Source organism: Apteryx mantelli, chromosome 15 (assembly GCF_036417845.1).
Source record: "Apteryx mantelli isolate bAptMan1 chromosome 15, bAptMan1.hap1, whole genome shotgun sequence".
Classification (NCBI taxonomy): domain Eukaryota; kingdom Metazoa; phylum Chordata; class Aves; order Apterygiformes; family Apterygidae; genus Apteryx; species Apteryx mantelli.
This window is the reverse complement of record NC_089992.1, coordinates 17,542,773-17,562,428: the sequence shown is the minus strand read 5'-3', so window position 1 is coordinate 17,562,428 and position 19,656 is coordinate 17,542,773. Positions and strand designations below refer to the sequence as shown.

The following is a 19,656-nucleotide window of genomic DNA, read 5'->3' as shown; positions in this document are numbered from 1 at the left end:
AAAGTTTGATGTTTTATTAAGGGTAATAAGCCTTATTTTAGTGACTTTCAGGCATTAATTAAATTATTAATTAAATGGTTCTGATCAACAGTACACAAATATGTGGCTTGGGAAACTTATTCTAAATATATTTCAGAAATAAGAGAAAAACCAGTAGTGCCTTTTTTTTTAATTATTGTCAGTTTTAACCAATTAAAAAACAGGGCAGTGCCTATTTCATTAAAATTTCTAATCTTTTCCAGATTCACCGACTTCTCATAAGAGTTATTTCTTTCTGAAGCCACAATAAAAATTTTAGAATGAAGGCCAAGGGAAAGTTGTACTCTGTGGTGTTCCCAGAGGTTAGGAATATGTTTTTTTGAAGACAGTTTGGTCTGTAGACATTTCCGAATCAGCCGATTCCAGCTGGGTGCTGGGACACGGCGTTGCTCGGGCAGCGGCAGTCGGACACGCGCCCGAGCTGCCCCGGCCCCACGGAGGCAGCGGCTTCTCCCTGCGCGGCACTGCCGGGCGCTGGGTGCTCCAGGTCGCCTGGGGGCAAAGAGCCTGCGCTCCCTCCCGGCCACGCTGCAGCTGCCTCCACCCCGAAACGTGTCCCTGATGTCCAGTCCCTGAACCTGGACAAGCACTGAGGTGTTTCACTGAGGCTCAGTATAGCGATCAAGGGCAGGAAGATAAGTGCTGTGAGTGTTTGCATCCAGAAAACGTCCCCAAAAATCATTCTTGGTGTTACCACTTCTGTACTTGAGATGGGAGTGTTACCAGCCAAACCCAACACTGCCAAGCTGTATATAGACAAATGAAGTCACTGAAAAATGCTGATAGAAGTTCTCGATGCAGGGGATTTTTCTTCTTTTAAAGTTAGTTCTTCTAAAATTAACCTGTCAATATGAATTTTGTGATAGAATTGTCACCACTTTTAAGTTTTGTGACTCACTTTAAATGTACACGGTTTCCTTTCTGCTCTGCTGGAGCCCCTCAGGCTGCGCACGTGGCTTCTGCCTTCTCGGAGGTGCCGATCGCACGTTAGTGCCTGGAGAGGCTCGGTGTGCAGCCCGCGCAGGCACACCACCGCTGACGTTGGAAGGGAAATGCCTGCCCTTGCTTCTGAGCGTGGATGCTGAATAAGTATAATTCACTTAATATAGTCACCTTGGGAATTAGATGTTTATCATTAAAATAAGCAGAATTAAACTGCTATGTTTAAAAGCATGAGAAGAGTTTATTGTGAATTAGACTGTGCCTGGTACACACAGTGCTTAGAAAAGGTTAGTGCAAAAGGAGAGCACAGATGCCCTGGCCCCAAAATTTTTATTGAAAGTTGTTTTCTAGTCTGTCTAGAGTAGATGAATCCTAGCAGGACAGGTAAAATGCAGTGAGCTCTGGACTAGTTTCTCAGTGAGCCATCCGATATGAACATAGTTTTTTTAGTGCTCTAGTGAGATCCTTGTGAACTGGGTTTTTCCACCACCTATTTTCTCTTATTTTTTTCATAAATTGTTATAAAGATGTTTGTATGTATATGAACATACATGCATACAGATCTTAAGAAAATGAACTTAGACATTAAAAGAAGACTCACATGCAAAGCAAAAGTAAAATTACGTAAAACCTATATAGATTCTGTTTCTTACGTCTGTCCTGTATATACACTCTCTTGATACTTATAGGTTGTTTTTCTTCACTGTTTATCTATGTCTCATAAATTTATGTAACACTTTCTTGTTCAAATGAAATACTAGGCAAACTATTTTTGTCCTGTTTCATTAGAACTGCTGCTACTCACCTTCTGTTGGGAATCCAAGTGTGAAACTCGGGTCCTGTGAACTTCTGCTCACTTCTAGCACCATCAGATGTATTTTTGCTTCAATAGCAATTGCAGATTGTATTTACCACCCAGCTACTTTCTCAATGAAACCGTTTCCCTCTGCCTCATGTCAATGCCAGTTAGTGTCCAGGCAATCCAGTGCAGGAGTCCCAGGCTTCACGTGATCAGTACTCCTACGGTGCGAGCCCGGCTGAGCTGAGGAGGCAATCATTTGCTTTCAAAGTAAGGATGCAGGACACCCAGGGAGGCTGCTGATTCATCCACAGCGCCAAAGTCTGTGGGACTAAAGAGAAGCCCAGGTAAACAGGGTAAGTTTTGTCTCATTCCTGTATTGAACACACCGTGGTGGTCTGAATTTGTAATGTTTTATCAGCCAAGTTTAACGTTTGCAGAGTGACATGCTGCGGCCGTGGCCGGGTCGCTGGCTGAGGGCAGGTGTGGGCGCCTGTGCTGAGCTGCCCGGCCTCAGCTGCGCGGGGAGCCGCTGCCTGCGGCAGGCCCAGCACTGGCCTGCTCTGCCTCGACCACCCGGCAGAAAGGAATCTGCCTATTGCTAATTGCTAAGTTATTTTGGAAGTGAGTCTTTTGCTTATAAATAAAAATTGCCTGAGTGAGTATATTCTGTATAAACTACTCCCTGTTTTTTTCCAGTAACTACCCTTCTTTTTAATCAGTGATTAACTGAAAAACAGTACTTAGAGTGACTAACAAAGAAATGGCACTAATAAGTAGTGCTTTTCCAAGTGGTTCTGAAGCAATATTAACATATGACTAGGGGACTGGTTGTAAGATGGTTTCGTTATTACCATTTAATTTATATTCTCGCTTAGAAGTGGTGGTTAGAAATCCGTTGAAGTCAACGCCAGGACTTCAAACTTGAGCAGAAAGGTTCATTAGCAGGACTATGGCCCTGGACTGTAAATGGGTTTGCTTAGTTGGCGCCTTAGAAAACACAGCCCCTGGAATTCATTGCTTGAATTCTGTTGAAATGATGTGAGCAAAGTAGGCTGCACGCCAACCGCCAGGCAAACACTTGAGTCTTCCCGGCTGGGGGTACTCGTGTGTACGTGGTATGAAGATAGGTTGTACTTTCTAGCGTGGGCTTAAAAGTATTTCCGTCCCGTGGGTGTTTTTGCATGGGGCGAGAGAAGAGCTGTGACTACGCGAGGCGCCAGCAGCCTTGCTGGGTGCCGGTGTTCTGGCGAAGAGGTGCCGCAGCCCCGCGCTCCCCGCGGGGCAGGTGAGCGGCGCTGCCGCGGGCGGCGGCCCCCAGGCGCCCCGCGCGCCGCCGGCGCCGGGATTCCCTCAGGAGTGACGTCCCGGCGGCGCGCGGCGATTGGCTGCGGCGTGCGAGTTCTCCATTTATGGACACATCGCCCGCGCGGCCGGCACGGGGTAGCCGCCGGCCCCCGCCCCGGCCCCCTCCCACCCGGCGCTCCCGCCCCTCCCCGCCCGCGCCGGCCCCGCCCCGCGCCGCCCCTCCCCGCGCCGCGCAGCGCCGCCCCGCCGGGGAGCTGCGCGCGCGGGAGGGCGGGTCGCTCCGTCCGTCTGTCCGTCCGTGCCGGGGCGCCGGCGAGTCTGAGCGGAGCCGCGGGCAGCGGAGCGGCGCGGCGCGGAGCCGCCATGGTAGGCGCGGCGCGGGCCGGGGCGGCGGGGGCAGTGCTGCTGGGCTGCCTTTTTTTTAAAGTTTTTTTTTGGGGGGGGGGGGGGTTAGGGTGTTGGTTTTTTTTTTCTTTCCGACTCTTGTTGGGGACCCGGCGCCGGCGGAGCGAGGCGGAGCCGTGCGGGAGCCGGCGGGGCGCGGGGGAGCGCGCCTCCTCCCCGGGCGGGTCCGGCGCGGGGCGGGCGCCCACGGTCGCGCGTGGGGGAGCGGCGCTGCCGGCGCCTGGCGATCGGCTCCGACGCGTTTTCGGCGTTGGGACGGGCCGGTCCCGCGTCGCCGCGCGCGGTCCCGCCGCGCTTTGCAGATGCGAAGTTCACTCCTGCGCCGCCGCCTCCGTGTGGAGACCGAAAGGTGTTTTGCACGTTTGCGTCCCGGAGGGCAACGCCACGGCGCTGTTAACCAGGCGGTGCCTCTCGCCTCGGGGGCTGATGCTTTGGGCCGCTGCCGTCGGGGCCCGCGCCGGTGCCGGTGCTGATCCGGCCGGGCTCGGCGCGGGGCCGGAGCCTGGCGGCCGCGGGGCCGCGCCTGCGCCGCCGGGGCAGCGCGACGAGGGGCTGCAGCGTCGCTCGCACATCACGGGTAGGTTGGCCGTGGGGAAAAATGAGGTCTAGCAGGTGAAACTGGCTAATTTTTATTAATTAGCTGCTGATGATTAATAACTTTCATGCTAAAGTGCTTCAAATAATGATTTCAACTGCCTGTTGCAAGCCTGACTATTTTAACGTTACACAAGAGTTTAGGGTAAGTAGTGAAAAACGCTGTATAATAATGAAGTGGGCTAGCATCTGCAGCCTTTAGTTGAGCAGCTTATTCAAAAGCTTGGTTCTGAAGTTGCGTCTCAGAGCTGAGAGCTCAGGTACACAAAAGCTTTTTGCATCGTTCCCACTGAAGCTGAACCTTACTTGAAGACTGACTGACCTCGTCTGTGCATACTCAGAGCTCCCATTTATTGACTTTAGGTGGAGTTTTAAGTTGGTCCCCTCACATGCAATATAGTTTAAAGGATGCTCCTCTCCCGCTAGCTCATGTGCTCTGACCTCCTGGGACCAGCAGGGTTGTGCCAAGCTGCTCCTATGGTGATCACAGACCTTTAAACTAAAGCATTTTAGGGGACAGGAGACTAAAACTTCTACCACAGATGGGGGTAGTGAATACCCCCAGCTCTCCCAGTGCTGTTGGGGTAAGGAGCTGTGGATAAGGTGGTGCATGTGATCCCTGTGAGTTGATTATTGAACCAGGTGGCTCAAATCAGCCTTTAACTGTAACCTTTGCTCCTGGGGTTTGCTGTGTCAGAGATACTCGTGGCATGGCAGACTGTCTGGCAAAGGCTGTGCGTCGCTGTCTGGCGGATATCATAAATTCATCTGTTTGAAGCAAGAATGCTGTTGCTGCTCAGTAGTCGCTATTTGTGTTGTGTTGGAGGTGTTGTGATTGTTCGTGCTTCGTGCACTCGGTCCCAGCAGTGGTGGGGCATACAGCAATTGGTTTATGCTGTATGACATGCAGTGCCTGCTGCTTCACAGCGTGCTTATGGGGCCTGGGGCCAAATCCCTTGCCTTCAGTAAAGGAGACAAATTCTTACATTATACAGCTAAGAGATAAGATTTCCAGTGACTTATGTAGAAAATGACAGGGAAAAAAACTCCTTTTTGAACTTTTCTTATCATCTAAAGACAAAAGTATTTTCCTGAGGAAATTCTTGTAAAGAAAAAAAAAAAAAGGATATCTACTCAAAATCAGGATCTTGGCATTTTAAAACTGATTATTATATAATATTTAACTGAATAATTTAATTAAGTGCTTTAGTATTCTTGAGCAAAATAATTATGTGATGTTTCAAGGTGATGTGAACTGAATTTTTAAGATTACCCTTAAGCAAATTAGAATGATGATCGCAACCAGGAAAGATTGCTGTTTAAAACAAACAAACGAAAAAACCTTTTTCTAAGAAATTTGCTGGCTAAACCATTGTTTGATAATCATTACAAGGTAGTATTTTACAACTTAGAGCTGGCAGGATTACCTGTATTTACAATGGCTGCTTAAGAACATGAATCATAGCGTTAATGTCCTGAAACTTTACTCTCATTCTTCATGTGCTGTGTAAAAACTTTTACCAGTTCCCTTATTTATGCAGAATGTTTATAAGCAGAATGTTTAGGGTGCTCTGTGTTCCCTGCGTGAAGCCTGCATGGACGCTGTGGCTTTGCAGGGACCCTCTCCGGTGCTGCGAGGCCCCAGGGCAGCGGGCTGAGTTGCTGCTGCCTGCAGCCTTGTTTAATACCCGGCAGGCAGGTGGTGGGCTGGTAGAGCAGAGCACTTGAAGGTGACACTAGCTTAAATGTGCCTCCTTCTCTAGCCCCTGTGCCACAGTGTCTTCCTCCCTAGGGCTGCTGGGGAGGCTGTGCAGCCGTATGCAATCGAGCAATAGGTAAGCACTCTTTTGCCGGTTTATTTTTAATCCAGGTCAATATCTGTATCCGGTTAACGGTGTGGTTTCAGGAAGAGCTTTGCAGACATGGAATGGGTGAGCTGTTATGTGGCTGTATGAGGTGGGAGCAAGCAACAGTCAGTGGGGCCAAAGTACATTAAAGCTGAGTTGTAAGAAACACTTGACAACTTATAAAAGATTCCATAAACTGAGATTTGAGTGTTCAGGTCACTTGTCTTGATGCTTGCTGGCTGAATGCTTCCAAGGAAGGACCTGTGTGGGGAGAGCACCTGCTTCCAGTGAGATGCTGTGTCCCTGCAGCATGGTGGTGTTTATTGTGGGGGCTTCTTGCCCAGGCCAGCTTCTCTTGCTAGGCTATTTCTTGAAAATGCTGCAGGGTACATCTCTTGGTTTTTGTCCTTATCTACCTAAAGGAAACAAATGCCTAGCTCACCGAGGGAGAGACGTCATCCCAGCCCCAGTCCTGCAAAAACCTTGTGTTGCTCACCTGAGCACTCTGTGGTCTGCTCTCACAGATCTATCCAAATGCACGCATTTTGTTAACTAGCCATTTTAATTCAAAACAAACTAGATCCTCTTAACAGCTTAGCTGCAACTTGTAAGTCTTCAAAAATTTACATTATGAAAGCACAAAATAGTGCCAATTCAGTAAAGGACTGGATCCTTAATGCTCAGGAAACCTTCCAGCAACACTGAACTGAAACTTGCATGGAATCAAGCACAAGATCAGGTGAACTTTGTGGCGTCTGGGTTTATAGTGTCAGTTTGAAATGACTTTCATCTGGCCTTCACAGAGCCACTATGTCTTTGCCGAGTTGCATTGGGAAGCCTTCTGTAGCCTATCCTGTTTGGCATTGGGTAGAGAATCTGAGTCATATTATTAATATGAAAAGAGTTTTTATTTTTGTAATGTGATAAAGATTCAGTCTTGAACCTTGTACTTACAGTAGTTCAATAGCCTTCAATAAAAGATGGTTCCCCTGAGTGCTGTCAGCTGGCTTTGGCTCCCTGGTTCATCAGGATAAAATATTTGATGTCAATGAGCAAACATTGTACTGTTACTGCTACTAAGGCATAAACTGCTACCATATTTAAGAAAACAACCCCACAATTCATCAGTGATCAGTTTTGCCTGCTTTTGCGTAATCTCTGTTCTACTGTGTTACCTGTTGTCAGTTTGTGGTTGGGAAGAGTGAGAAGGGAGAGCTTCAGCAGAAAACAGGATCAGCGATATCTGGAGTAACTTACAAGTCACCCAACAAGCCAAGGTCATAAAGTTCAGTTATATCAAACAAAACCATGTGTTCATATATTGCCTTTAGCCAATGTTTCAATGCTAAGTGTTTTGCTGTAGTGCTGCAGTCAGTACGTGCATTTCATCTGGTGTATTTATTTGGTGGCTTCCTGCTCTTTTATCCCCTCTTTAACAAAGAGGGAAGGCAAACTGGTGGAGTTTGAAAAGGAACACTTTTTCTAGCAGTTCTATGCTGCTTAATATCAGTAGGGGTCAAATACTTATAGCCCAATCCAGCAAGATGCTGAGCATGTCTTGATTGCATGTAGTGCCTGTGAAAGTCTAGAAATGAAAAAACAGGTTGGTTAGCCTGAGGTTGGTTAGCCTTAAAGTACTTGCTAGGCTTTAGGATTTTGCCCTAAAATCCCCAATGTACAATGCGAACTGGGACTTTATAGCACTGTCCTAAGTCTCTTTCCTGTAAGAAATTCACAGGCAGGACACTATGCTTCTGTATTGGAAGGGTGTGTTTCTGTCTGGTGGTGCAGACAGTAGCATTAGCTATAGCCCTGCTCTCTGCCAAGTGTGGAATAGCAGAGAGGATAACAGCATGTGCTTTGCATTATGGCTAGAGGTGCATTCATGGAAAAATCTTCCAGCTGTATGTTGTTCATATCTGGCTGATACATGAAATAAAGTAAAATGCAGTAGCATGTTCAATAGCAAAACTAATGATTCATACTTGGTGTGTTTTGTTTTCAAGTTTACACTGTGTGCATGGCTGTCTCTGTGTCTTTCTAGCCTGGATTTTTAGAACAGTTAATGAATATATTGCATATTAAAGCACTTTTCCACCAAGACTAATGTAGGCAGTGTTGCCTACATGCAGCTTTTGCAGGCGATTAAAAACTGAGCGTGTAACTTTGTACGTATGTACATCGGCAGCATTTTCCCCCTAAGTTTTCGTCTTCCAGAGTTGCTTTTTTTTTTCCCTCTACTTATCTAGCTTGTGGTGAAGGAATTGGGGTAATAATGCCATTAGTAGTTTGTAACTAAACTCTTCACAGCCACTTTCCTGACTTGAAGTCAGGGATAACTTGCCCCAGTCTTGCTGCCTAGTCTTAAAGCATTGGTACGTACGGGGGAGGGATGGAAGTTAAAGCAAGCTTTTTAGAGCTGTAGTGACTGCTAGCCAGTGACAGGTTGTCAAGCGAAAATAATCTGCTCCCTGGAAAGTTCTCTGTAGTAATTTTAGTAATAGTCTCGCTGTAATGTGAAGGGTATTTTTTTTTTTCCCTACTTGAAACAGTTAGAAGGTGCTCATCTCTTTAGAGGAGTGCTAATTCTCAGCTTTTTGTAATCATTTTAAATATTTTCCTTCAGAAATCAGTTTGATCTCTTCCCTGCTTCTAGGAATTAGAGTATAAAGGTGACAGTGATCTGAAAGGTCGCACACTGCTCTAATGAAGTGATAGCAAAGAGTAAATTTTTATTTCTCTACTCCCAACTTCAACATAAAGAACCAGGAATTGCCTGCATGTTTAGATTTACCATATAATACAGTATGCATGTGCCACTAAATGTATAGATAGAGATCACAAATATCTTCAGAACTACAAAATAATCCTTTATATCATAAATTTAATTGGTTTCAATTGCTACATCTGGTGGTGAATGGAGCAAAAAGGTGGGAAGTCATCTTTCCTTTGTCAAGGACCTTGGGTAACCCTAGGAGTGGACTTACTGTGTTAAACATGGAGTTTTCCGACATAAAGCATTGTAGTCCTGGGCCAGCCTAGCCTGGGATCTGCCTTACTGTGTCAGCCTATCTGTTGTCATATTTTGCTTACGCTTTGGTTCTGGTTGCTGCCATGGTATATGGCTTATAAGTGACAAATCAGTCTGCTTCTCTGTCAAGTTTCCTAAAGCACTGCTGTAACAACTGACCTCGGTCTGCTTTTCTAGGACCTGGGTTCTAGTGCTCGATGGAGTGCTGGAACTGGAAAGCATTAAGAGCTATGTTAGGAGGGGATTTTTGCACCTAATTCAAATGGTTCTTGTTCTGGGAGAAAATCAAAGAAGCAAGTCTCAGAACTGGGAAGAGTGTGTGTACATTTATCTTACAGAAGTAAGCATGTGGAAAACAGTCCAGTCCTCTGCAAACACAGGAATCACCAGGCATAGGCTTTGGCAAGAAAATGCTGGCTTCCTCTGTTGTTAACCTTCCAAATGAAGCCACTCTAGGCCACTGGACTATCCAGTTAAAATCTTATTTTGGATATGTGCAACAAGGGCTTACATTAGCATGTGAGACTAAACCTTCTGCGAAAAATCCTATTAAGGTTCTGTTACATTTTCTTCTCTGCTGGAGTTCAGTCATTTCCCCACCCTCCTACTGTACGCCAAGGGGCTCTTCTGGATAATGCTGGTCGCTAGCCAGCGACCACCATTAAATTACCCCTGTGGAAGTGTCTCTTACTACTTGGGTATGGACAGGTATTACAGGTGTATGGGCTGCTTGTTCATTTGAGACTGCTGTATCCAAAGGACCATGTTCGATAGCTGTTATGTTATTTGGCTTCTATTATTTCTAATACATGGGAATAAAAGTATTAATAATAAATATCAGATACACAAATGACAGAAGGCAAAGAAAAGAATTCTTCCTCCCTGTCTTGGGATCAGAATCAAGAGCTGCCTTGTTCCTTCCCACACGTTGTTCAGCCGTTTACCTGGCCTGGTGGTGGGGGTTCCTGTTGTCCCACTGCGCTCCTGGGAGAGCCAGGCTGCCAGGGCTGCGCTTGCATTTTAGTTGGCCCTTGTGTGCTCCCTGCCCGCCCATCCCTGAGACGCCCTGTTGTCGCTGCCGTGCCCAGGAAGTGCGGCTATCGCATGCTCCTGACTCATCCTCACCTCCCAGCCTTCCTCCCCCACCTACTGCCTTCCTCGCTGTCCCCACCCCGGCCCCTCAGCAATGCTGCTGCTGCTGCCCTTGGAGGCCAGCTCTGCCGCGGGGCATCTGCTCACTGCCCTTCGCTGAATCCTTCCCATGGTAAGGGAGAGGTTTCTTGGTGTAAAGTACTTCCACGCACTGAACCTTACAGGTGTTTAATCTGCTTATTTTTATTAAATATGCCTCATACAAATGAGTAGTTAGCCTTGGAGTTACTGATTCCTTAATGTGCAACAGAAAGTATGTCTAAGCTCAAGATTATTTAATCTAAACAGCCTAGCAAGTGGGGTAGACAAGGATAGCCTCACTGAAGACACAAATGTAATTGTTTTTAAAAGCACTGGGGAATTAGGTGCATAAACTGTCAATTATATTTCTAAAACTCTTCACTTAAAACTTGAAAGTTTTTTGTGTGTGTATGCATGGTTTTTTTAAACAGGAAGCCAATGGGAGAGCTCACAAGGAAACAAATATTGGTAATCAGAAGAACATGAGTCAGGATGCCCTCAGAGATGCTTGTTGGAAAACATATTTAAGAGGATCTATACAAGTCTAAGAAACTACCTATTAAAATAAATATTAAAATTACATTCAACTGCTAAATGTGAACTTAGAGTGGCCAGAAGTTCCGGATCTTGCCCCTGGTTCATGGTCCATGCTGTTCTGGCAGTGCAGCAGGGGCTGTGAGCGTGCCACTGCTCTGCTCTCCTGTCACCTGCCAGAAGGGAAGGCTCTCGCGGAGCAATGCCAAAGCAGGCTGCTGGGGTGCAACAGCAATAGATACTACTTTAGCCTACTTCCTTATTAAAAAAAACTGAACATGAATGGTTTAAGTGAAAGCATGTGCTTCTAGAAGCTATTTTGATGCTTTGTTCAGCAATCTGACCTCTAAATGAGAGGGGTTTTTTTGGCATCCTTCAAACAGGAGCGGCAGTCTCGTAGTGACTCGCTGCACTTGTGTCTGTGCAGGAAGTGTGAAGGAGTTTCTCTTTGCCAGCTCAGAACCACTCACTGAATCACCTTCGTCAGCTGAGCCTGAGTCTCTAACCAGTTCCCTGCTGTCATCCATGTCTAATTTAAGTATCGAAGCCACATTCAAGTCTGAACAACACAGCCTGATGTCATTGCCAAAACATGGCATCTCCATTCTGGCAAGTGTTGTTAACACTTGGGACTTCAAATCTGTCATGCTTGTGTCTTATTGTGCCGTTCCCTGCTGCCAGATGTTTGATCCTGCACCTGGGGCAATCTGCTGTTTGCAGGTGGACATTCCACTACATTTGTGAGGCTTTAAATTCTAGGCAGTTCACCCGTGCTTGCTGTTATTTTTGCAGTGACTTATGTCTTCCTGTGCTTTCAGTTGTATCTTACTAATAGCAGGAGTACAGAAAGATGGAAATTAGGACTACTTTATCAGTAATGCACTTGCAATGCCAAGCGGTAGTCATGAATTTGTCCGCTCTTGTTTTGTTCTTCTGCCTGGAAGGGTACAAGTCTGTACAATGCCTCTGTGCTTCCAAACTGGCTTTTGCAGTACTTCCTTAACCCTATATTATTGCCAGCTTTGTAAAGACGTACAAAGCTAGTACAAAGTTTATTTGAATTTCTTGTAACAAATGCTGCCAGCACTTTTACTCCTGGATTACAACTCCTATGCACTCTAATAGTTGTTTTGGTATGAAGTTACTACCGCTTTGGGGAGTTTAGGTTTTAAAAAAAAGCCAAAGATTTACCTAAGTATTGTAAATGTTTAGAGTTAGCATTCTGTTGTTGGGCTTTGAGCTCTTGTGATTCTTCTGGCATGTACTGAACACCTTTTGATCACTTACAGTTTTTGACCACCTTAACTGCAGATGTTTTGGGGATGTGAGCTGGAAAAGGCTCTATTTGCCACGTGAAAGCAATTCTGTTTGCTAAGTGAAAGCAATCTTGAAGAGCCATATTGAAGGAGTAGTCTTTCATAGACCTAATCTTAAAGGACATTTCACAGTAATCTGAAGTGCATATTCCTGGTCTGAATTGTGAAATAGTTTCACAGTATCTTTTTCTGATAAAGCCAAGGGAAACGAACTATGCATGTATTTCCTCCATATGTCTTGGTATTGGTATTTACAAAATCCTATGGAATATAAGTCAGGAGAGCTGAAGTTTTTGAAAGCTCTAGTGATATAGGACTAGTTCATCTACAGGAGAAACTAATTAGTGGATTCCACCATTGGATTTAGACCCTTGTATCATATTTAGTTCTGTAACTCGTATGTTGATTCTTGATGCTATAGTTTAATTTTATGGAAGCAAGTTATGGACCACACACAGTACTTCTGTGAAACTTCTGACATCATTCCTACCACAGTCAGAATTAAAATTCTGGATACTGTGAAACTATTCTGATATATTACAGTGTGATTTTTATTACATATAGCTTCTATTCCACATACCATTTAATATCCTGCTGAAACTGTTCTCAAGTAAACTTCTTGTTCCTGAACCCTAAATTCTTTTAATGTACAAAAAGACTTTACAAATTAAAATGCAGACTTAGTCCCACTAAGTCCAGAATTACTTCAGCTTACTTCTTTCCACTTAAAATTGTGCCTTACGCTCAATCATGTTTCCAGGGCTTGGTATTGTTTTGCTGGCAGACTCCAAAGCCTTTTTCAGTGCTTTCCCCCCAACTTTAAATATACCCTGGAAGCTACTATATTGGTCAATAATTGCTAGATTCAGCAAACTGAAGACTCCTACAAAAAACATTCTGATCTTTGCACTGGAAAAGCAAAATAACTTTCTCAGGGCAAGGCAATTAAGATATGTTCTCAGTTTCTGAAGGTATCCTGGCTGTGGTATGTGTAACCCGCAAGACTTGAATAGACTGGCATAAGGTGACTCTTTTGCAGCTCATTGGTGGTGGGCAAGGGGAAGCATGGGCCTAGTAGTATCTACAGAGCGGCTACTTAAAGCTGCTGAGGCGCTTATGGCCAAAGCTCTAAAAACACATGAATTGGGTCCAAGCTGAGCCTGAACTGTCTCCATGCAGTGAGCCCTTCACCTGCTCTGCAATGGCTGTTGGCTTGGCAAAGCGTCTCTTCCCCTCCTAGTCAACAGTGCTTGCATGAGGAGGATCGTTTCCCCTTCCAGTGAGGTGATGGGGACTCAGTGGGTTCGTGGCCATGGCTGCTGTTTTGCTCTGTGGAAGGCAGAGTCTCCTCAGTGGCAACTTCTGAGTGCTGTAAGGACCCAACTCCCACATTAGTTCTGTTGTTGATCCTGGTCCATAGGAATGGAGCATCAGCAAATATTCTCTGCTCATAACGGTTGGAGTTGCAGTCACTTGTACAGACTGTGCCATTTGTGGTGGGGTTTTCTTTTTTTTTTTTGAAGGTGGAATTAGGCTTCACACATTTAGGAGGAGGAAGAGAAATCCAGTGTTATTCTGTGGCAAATGGAGATTGTGATGTGACCTCCTGTACTCCCATGGAGATCTGATTCAGCATTTGGCCTTTAATAAACAAACACTTGAGTTCCACTTAAACCAGAGCTGTATCAGGGGAGGGAAAATGACTTCATTGTAGGAGAGGTTCACTGCTTTTGTTTTTTGGCCACGTTACACTTGCTTTCTGTCTCTGTGTTGGGTTGTAACCACAGAGTTCAGACACGATTTTCAGATGGGAGAGGCTGGGGATGTGTCTGGAGCAGAGCAAGGGAAATTACTGGAGTGCCTGAGCAGTGCAAGAACACCTGATAGTGCAAGAGTATCCAATGCGTGGACCTCGGGATGAATGTTGGGTTTCCTGAAGTCTGAACAACTGCTTCCAGTAATTAAAACATTAGTCTGGGTTCTTCAACAGCTTTTAGATATTTGTCTACAGCTGTCACTGTTGTCTTATAGCACTGCATAATAATTTGCACCTACAAAGCAGTAGAGGAGTGGATTCAATGTAGTGAAGAAAATAATTTGCACAATTTGATACTTGCTTTAAATAGCAGTTAGATCAGCTTGTATGATGCTCTGCAGTTAATAAACAGTTGATACAACTGATGTGGTTCTGCTTGTGGTAAATAGAAGTACATCCAATAATGAAGGAGATGAAACTATTCTAGTTTCAAGCTATCCTCAGAGTATGTATTCTTTACAGAACTTACTGTAGTTCTCATTGGCCTTGACATCCATCTCAGGAATATATGTTAACTTAATAAAGTGCATGAACCTTTTCTGAGGCTACAAAGTGGTTAAACTTCAAGTACCATAAAGAAGTAGAGAATAGGCTAATGACTTCATGTAGATAGTATGGTTCCATTAACAGACAGACTTAATATTAAAAGAAATACTGAACTTAAATGTCAGTTACCCAGCTGACTTCTTCAGAAGTCTTAAAGCTGCTCCCATGAATGCTACCCTTTAAAGTTTTTCTAATGGTAAATAGGAATTCTAGTTCCAGAGCTCTTAATGCCTGAAATACTGGCACACCCAGTCCATGGAGACCTGATCTCAATATGCAGAATAAGTTCATGACCAGCAGTGGTTTCTTCCTGTAGCTTACTTTGTATTTTTATCTTTGATTCACTCTAGTAACACATGAGAGGAAACAGAACAACACTGGCTACTTATTCCCATATTTGGTATCATTCTAGACAAAATGAATACCCCTGTCCATTGAAAAGAGGTGATACAGTGTTTCTGGAAAATCTAGCCTTCCTGGAACCATGAGTTATTCTTGACAGGGTCACATCAGGCATGTTTTCTTTGTAGCTGCATGTGATGCAGTCTTCTACATGGAGTTATGGTGGTGCTAAGCAGTCAAGTAGCACTAATGGAGCTAGTAAAATGGAGCAAGATAAATGTTTTTGCATCTTTACAATACTAAAATCTTGTATCATTATATGTTACAAGTCTTTGTTCTACAGCAGTGAATGCATTGATCTGTGCATTAAAAGCCTTATATTTTAGTTACATTAAATGAGTAGAACTGGAATTAGTGAAAGCATCGAAGTACTTCTAGCAAAGTGAACATTCAGCCTTTGGTTGTTGATAGTGGAAGAAGAAAATAAAGCAAACGTACAGTTCAGTTGCACCTCTCCACTTGTTCCTTTCTCTCTTTTTCTTGAGACATGTACTTGGATGGGCTCACGTTACTGTGTGTTACCCTGGTACAGATTTTGGGAGGGGGCCCAAATCCGAAGCTGGATTTCTTAGGTAATAATAAAGAAAGCTGTATTTAAAAAGAAGCAAATACAGGATCATTCAGAATAAAGCATTGTAATCATAGAGACACATACTCCCTACTTCCTGCTGATGTCACTCACTGTTTTACCTGCTCCCACATAACTTAGTTGTAAAAATTCCAATTATTTCTTTGAGAGCAGATTTTGATCTTTACTTTTGGAGTCCTGAGCTTGACCTCCTCGTCTTAATAAGCATTGCAGTCTCTGCTTAGACTAACTAAAATTCAGTTGTATAAAATGTCAGGCTGCCTGCCTGAAATCAAGCTGTTATGGATGCATTCTCAAGAGGACTAATTACTTCCACTTCTGGGTAAGAAAGGAATGTCTTGGGGTAGGAACCCCAGAACTCCCTCCTGGATCAGCAGACCACAATACAGCTCTCTAAATGAACCCTGTTTTGATGACAGGATCAGTTTATAGAGGTATCAAACAACTTTTTTCCAATTCCGAAAGTCTTTGTGGGCAGGAATCTTAGAGTGTTTATTCTGAAAACAGACTTAATTATGTGGAAAAAAGACAAGTGCTGAAGCAAGTATATTTAGGCTATATTGACAGTACAGCCTGTACTCCTGAGTTGCATAGGCTGATATTTCATAAGCCTTAGTCATTAATGATGTTCTGATGAGTCTGTTCTGAAAGTAGTGGTTTGAATGTAATGGAGAGAAGCATGTTGTCACCACAATTAATGAATTACGAGCAGCTATTTAGTCTGACACACCTTGAGTGCTCACCTACTGAAATGAGGCTTTTTTTTTGGTTCAGATAATATCTTAATGACATGGGCTGATGCATTTTTGTGCATGAATCCATTAGGTAGCTTGTCACTTGTGCCTCTTTCAGTACATTGATCTGTCCTCAGCATAAAATACATTTAAAATTGAACAAGTTAGGCATCCTCTCGCAGTGCACGGCAGGATTTTCCTTTGTGCCGAGTGCGGCGAGCTTGGAACAGCAGCACAGCACACGGCCTTTACTCGCGGCTCTGCGCACTGAGCAACCCTCCTGCCCGCAGGTTGAAGTACCGGCAACAACTCCAGGCCGACACTACTGCGGTGTGTGTGTTTTTGTTTTGTTTTTTGGTTAGCTTATATATAATTAGTTATTGGGGAAAGAAGCTTTTGATGTTTTTTTTCTGCATGGATTTTATCTATCCCTCATGCTTTGCATCAAATAGGTGTCAGTACTTCACAGGTACCTAAACAGCAGAAATTGTTGACAAAACTCTGCATCAGACATGCCCCTTGGCCTGAGCCTTTAGCAGCTGCAGCTCTGTGCACCCTCCCTTCTCGGGGTTTGTTAGCCTCTGTGCAGCCTCTTCCCAGACAGCACCTCAGCTGGTTTTTCCCTTTTGTAGGATGTTCTTTACAAGCAAATAGAAGGGCTGCTGACCTGAGGTCTATGTGGGAAAAGAGGCAAAAGGTACAAGGCTACTCAGACAAACATGGAATTCCTCCAACCCTACCATATACCCGTCAAAGCTGCTCTTCCTAGCATGCATACATCAGGTTTGCAGCTGGCTAGTGTCCAGTGGAGGACTGGAAGGGACAGAGCAAGTCTAACTACTTCAGTCAGTTTGACCGTAACCTGCCTCTTATGGTTTGTACTGGATCTCTGACACTCAAGAGCAACTCAGTCACTCTTAATTTAGTATAGTGGAAAAGAGACTTCAGCCACAAATATTGATGGTAACTTCCTACTTCTAGAATGCACTTCAGACAGCGGGGATCTCTTCCTAGTCTGCTCTTCAGTAGGCAGCAGGAAAAGTCAGTAATTGGGATGTTTAAAAGGGATGCTGTCAGGCAGCTAAGGTCCCAAAGTTTGCTTTTGAAAGGCCCAGTCGTTCAAGAAAATAAATATAATATGAGGAATACAATTAGATGTTAAAGTTAGAACTTAAGGTAATTGTTTTTCCCAGGGCTTTAAAAAGTGTTTTGTCATTCTGCTCTTTACAGACCTGGAGTAGCAGGCTAACTATAAAATACTGTTCCTGTTGCTGTGCTCTCATTATTTGAGTGCAGGTGTACAAACAGGAAAAGAAAAAACAAAAGGGAAGCTAATATCATTGCTGATTGCCAAAACACAAAGGCACCGATTCAGTAGCTAAAATTATGCCCAGGCTGGGGACAGGATATGGTGAACAATGAAGGATGTTTTTAAGTTCTGCAGCGAAGTGTGTCCTTTTAGGGGTGGCTTTGCACTTACTCTAAGCCAACTGAAATGCTTGGAGTGGGGAGTAGAACTCCACCTCGTTAAGGTGGAACCGTTTCCTTTTTTGGCATAATGGCTTCATGAAGCTTACAGTCATTAAAAATTTTCATCTTTGCCATTGTGAAGACTTGGAAATACCTTTTACCCAGTTTTAGTTCTTAAGTATATCTTTTAGGTCAATTATGGCAAATCAGGATATGAAAGTATCATAACTAGCAGGTAGGGGAATACTTTCTATTGACATCTACTCTAGTTGTAGCCATATTAAAACATCCGATTTTTCTCTTAATTCCTGTTCCTGTTTTCCAGTCTTGCTAATTAGCAGTATGAGGGAACTCAACTGGGAAGCGCCAAAGCCGCGCAGCAGTGCAGAGCCCCAGGCGTCACGTGCTCTGTGCTCTGGTGCTGTTTGAATGAGAAAGAACTGGGGAATATGTGTAGCAGGCATATTCCTAATAGCTGCTACAGCCTCTGTGTTGTGGAGCACCGTTAAGAGCCTAAATAAACTACAGTGTGCAAAAGGGCTGGCACCCTGTGCCCATTTTGACAACCAGCTTATCCAAACCACATTGTGCCCCCTGTTTTGGGAAACAGGACTTGGTTTGCAGTAGACTGAATGACAGATGTTACTTTCTCAAATAAGAAAGAGAATAAGGAGTTAAACCTAAGAGGAGATGGCAGAGAGGCCTGACTTGGAGGGGTGGTGTGAGCCTGGTGTGATCTAGGCGAATGCTCCCGATTCCCATGAGAAGCTCTGCTCCTTCAGTTCCACCGTAGTTCCTATCCGTCTGTTTCCAGGCCTCCAGTATTGCTCATGAAATGGGTTCAGTCTCACACCTTCTTCCTGTACAAGGTTAGAACCGGAACTTAGGCTTGTCCTTGCTCCCAGCGATCTGCCGCCTGCCCTGGCAGTACTCGACCTGCACATGGGTCCCCCGCCGCGGCGCCCTGTCCCCTTGGCTCCTGTGGGTGCCTCCCGCAGCCGCCCCTTCGCGCCCAGCACAGAGCGGCCCCCAGCAGAGCCCCCGTCTGCCGCGGCGCAGCCCAGAGGCCTTGCCCAGCTTCCCTGCGCACTGCCAGCATGAGCTCCCGTGTCTCTCTTAAATGTTAACCTAGTAGTATGTAAAGTGACGTGCAAGTTGCATGTTTACTAATTGTAACTGTAAACATGCAAATGCTCGTGGGTTTAACCTTGTCAAGGCAATAGCTCCGCGGTGGTGTGTGAAGACACTGAACCATTCTTCTGGTCCCATTTACAATGTGTAGTTCTCTATTTAATGTGTACTAAAGGCAAGCTTACAATAAAACACTTTGCACAGAGGCAGGGAAGTTCTCTTTTATACTTGCAATAAGGTGATAGAGACAAAAATGGATGTGCAGATGTTATCTCCACTCACGTACCTACTTATACAAGTCATGTTATTACTTAGAGCGCATGTATACTGAAGAGCATACAGCTTCAACAGTGGATGAAAAATGATTTTTCACCTTTGTAATACTGCTTGCAGCAACTGCTACAGGGTGCTGGAGAATTCTTAAAAATAGTGCAGTGAAATATATACACTGTCCGATTTGTATGGTAGTACTAAGTTGGCAAAACATCACTGTAAATCTCTAATAGGAATCTGTGGAATAGTTAGTGTTAAATATCAGCTGCACCCCACATACCGTAAGCGTGTGTTAAAGAAGATACGGGAAGCCCTTTCCTTTCTGCGATTGTAGCGCAGAAGGCTGTGACGGTGTGACTGCAAATGCAGAGTATCTTTTGAAGCAGCTGTCAACACTACACCTAAAAGCAATACAGTTGCTTTAGGACCTGACTCCAGAGCTAACACACCTCTTCTTGCACGATGTTCCAATGCCCCTTTAATCCCTACAACTAGCTGTAACCTCTCTGACGTATTTTGCAAGGTTTTTCCCTTTGGTAATAACCTTGTTGCTGCACCAGTGGGCCATTACTGACTCAGAAGAGCAGCAGTGACTGGATTACTAATATCACTATCTGCAGAGTCCTGGACTTCCCTAGCTGCTCTCCCATGCAAATACTGAGGAAGCCAAACTTTGCTTAATGTTATGAGATCTGACAGGAGCAAAC

At 44.6% G+C, this 19,656-nt stretch overlaps 1 protein-coding gene across 1 annotated transcript in view; it reads left to right on the top strand.

The window, feature by feature from the left end:
• The first annotated feature begins 3,395 nt into the window (after window positions 1–3,395).
• Window positions 3,396–19,656, top strand: part of MYO1E (myosin IE) — a 101,450-nt gene continuing 85,189 nt past the window's right edge. Inside the window, exon 1 of the mRNA XM_067305453.1 lies at window positions 3,396–3,454. Within this exon, the coding sequence (XP_067161554.1) occupies window positions 3,452–3,454 (3 nt within the window). The 5' untranslated portion in view covers window positions 3,396–3,451. The remainder of the gene's footprint in view (window positions 3,455–19,656) is intronic.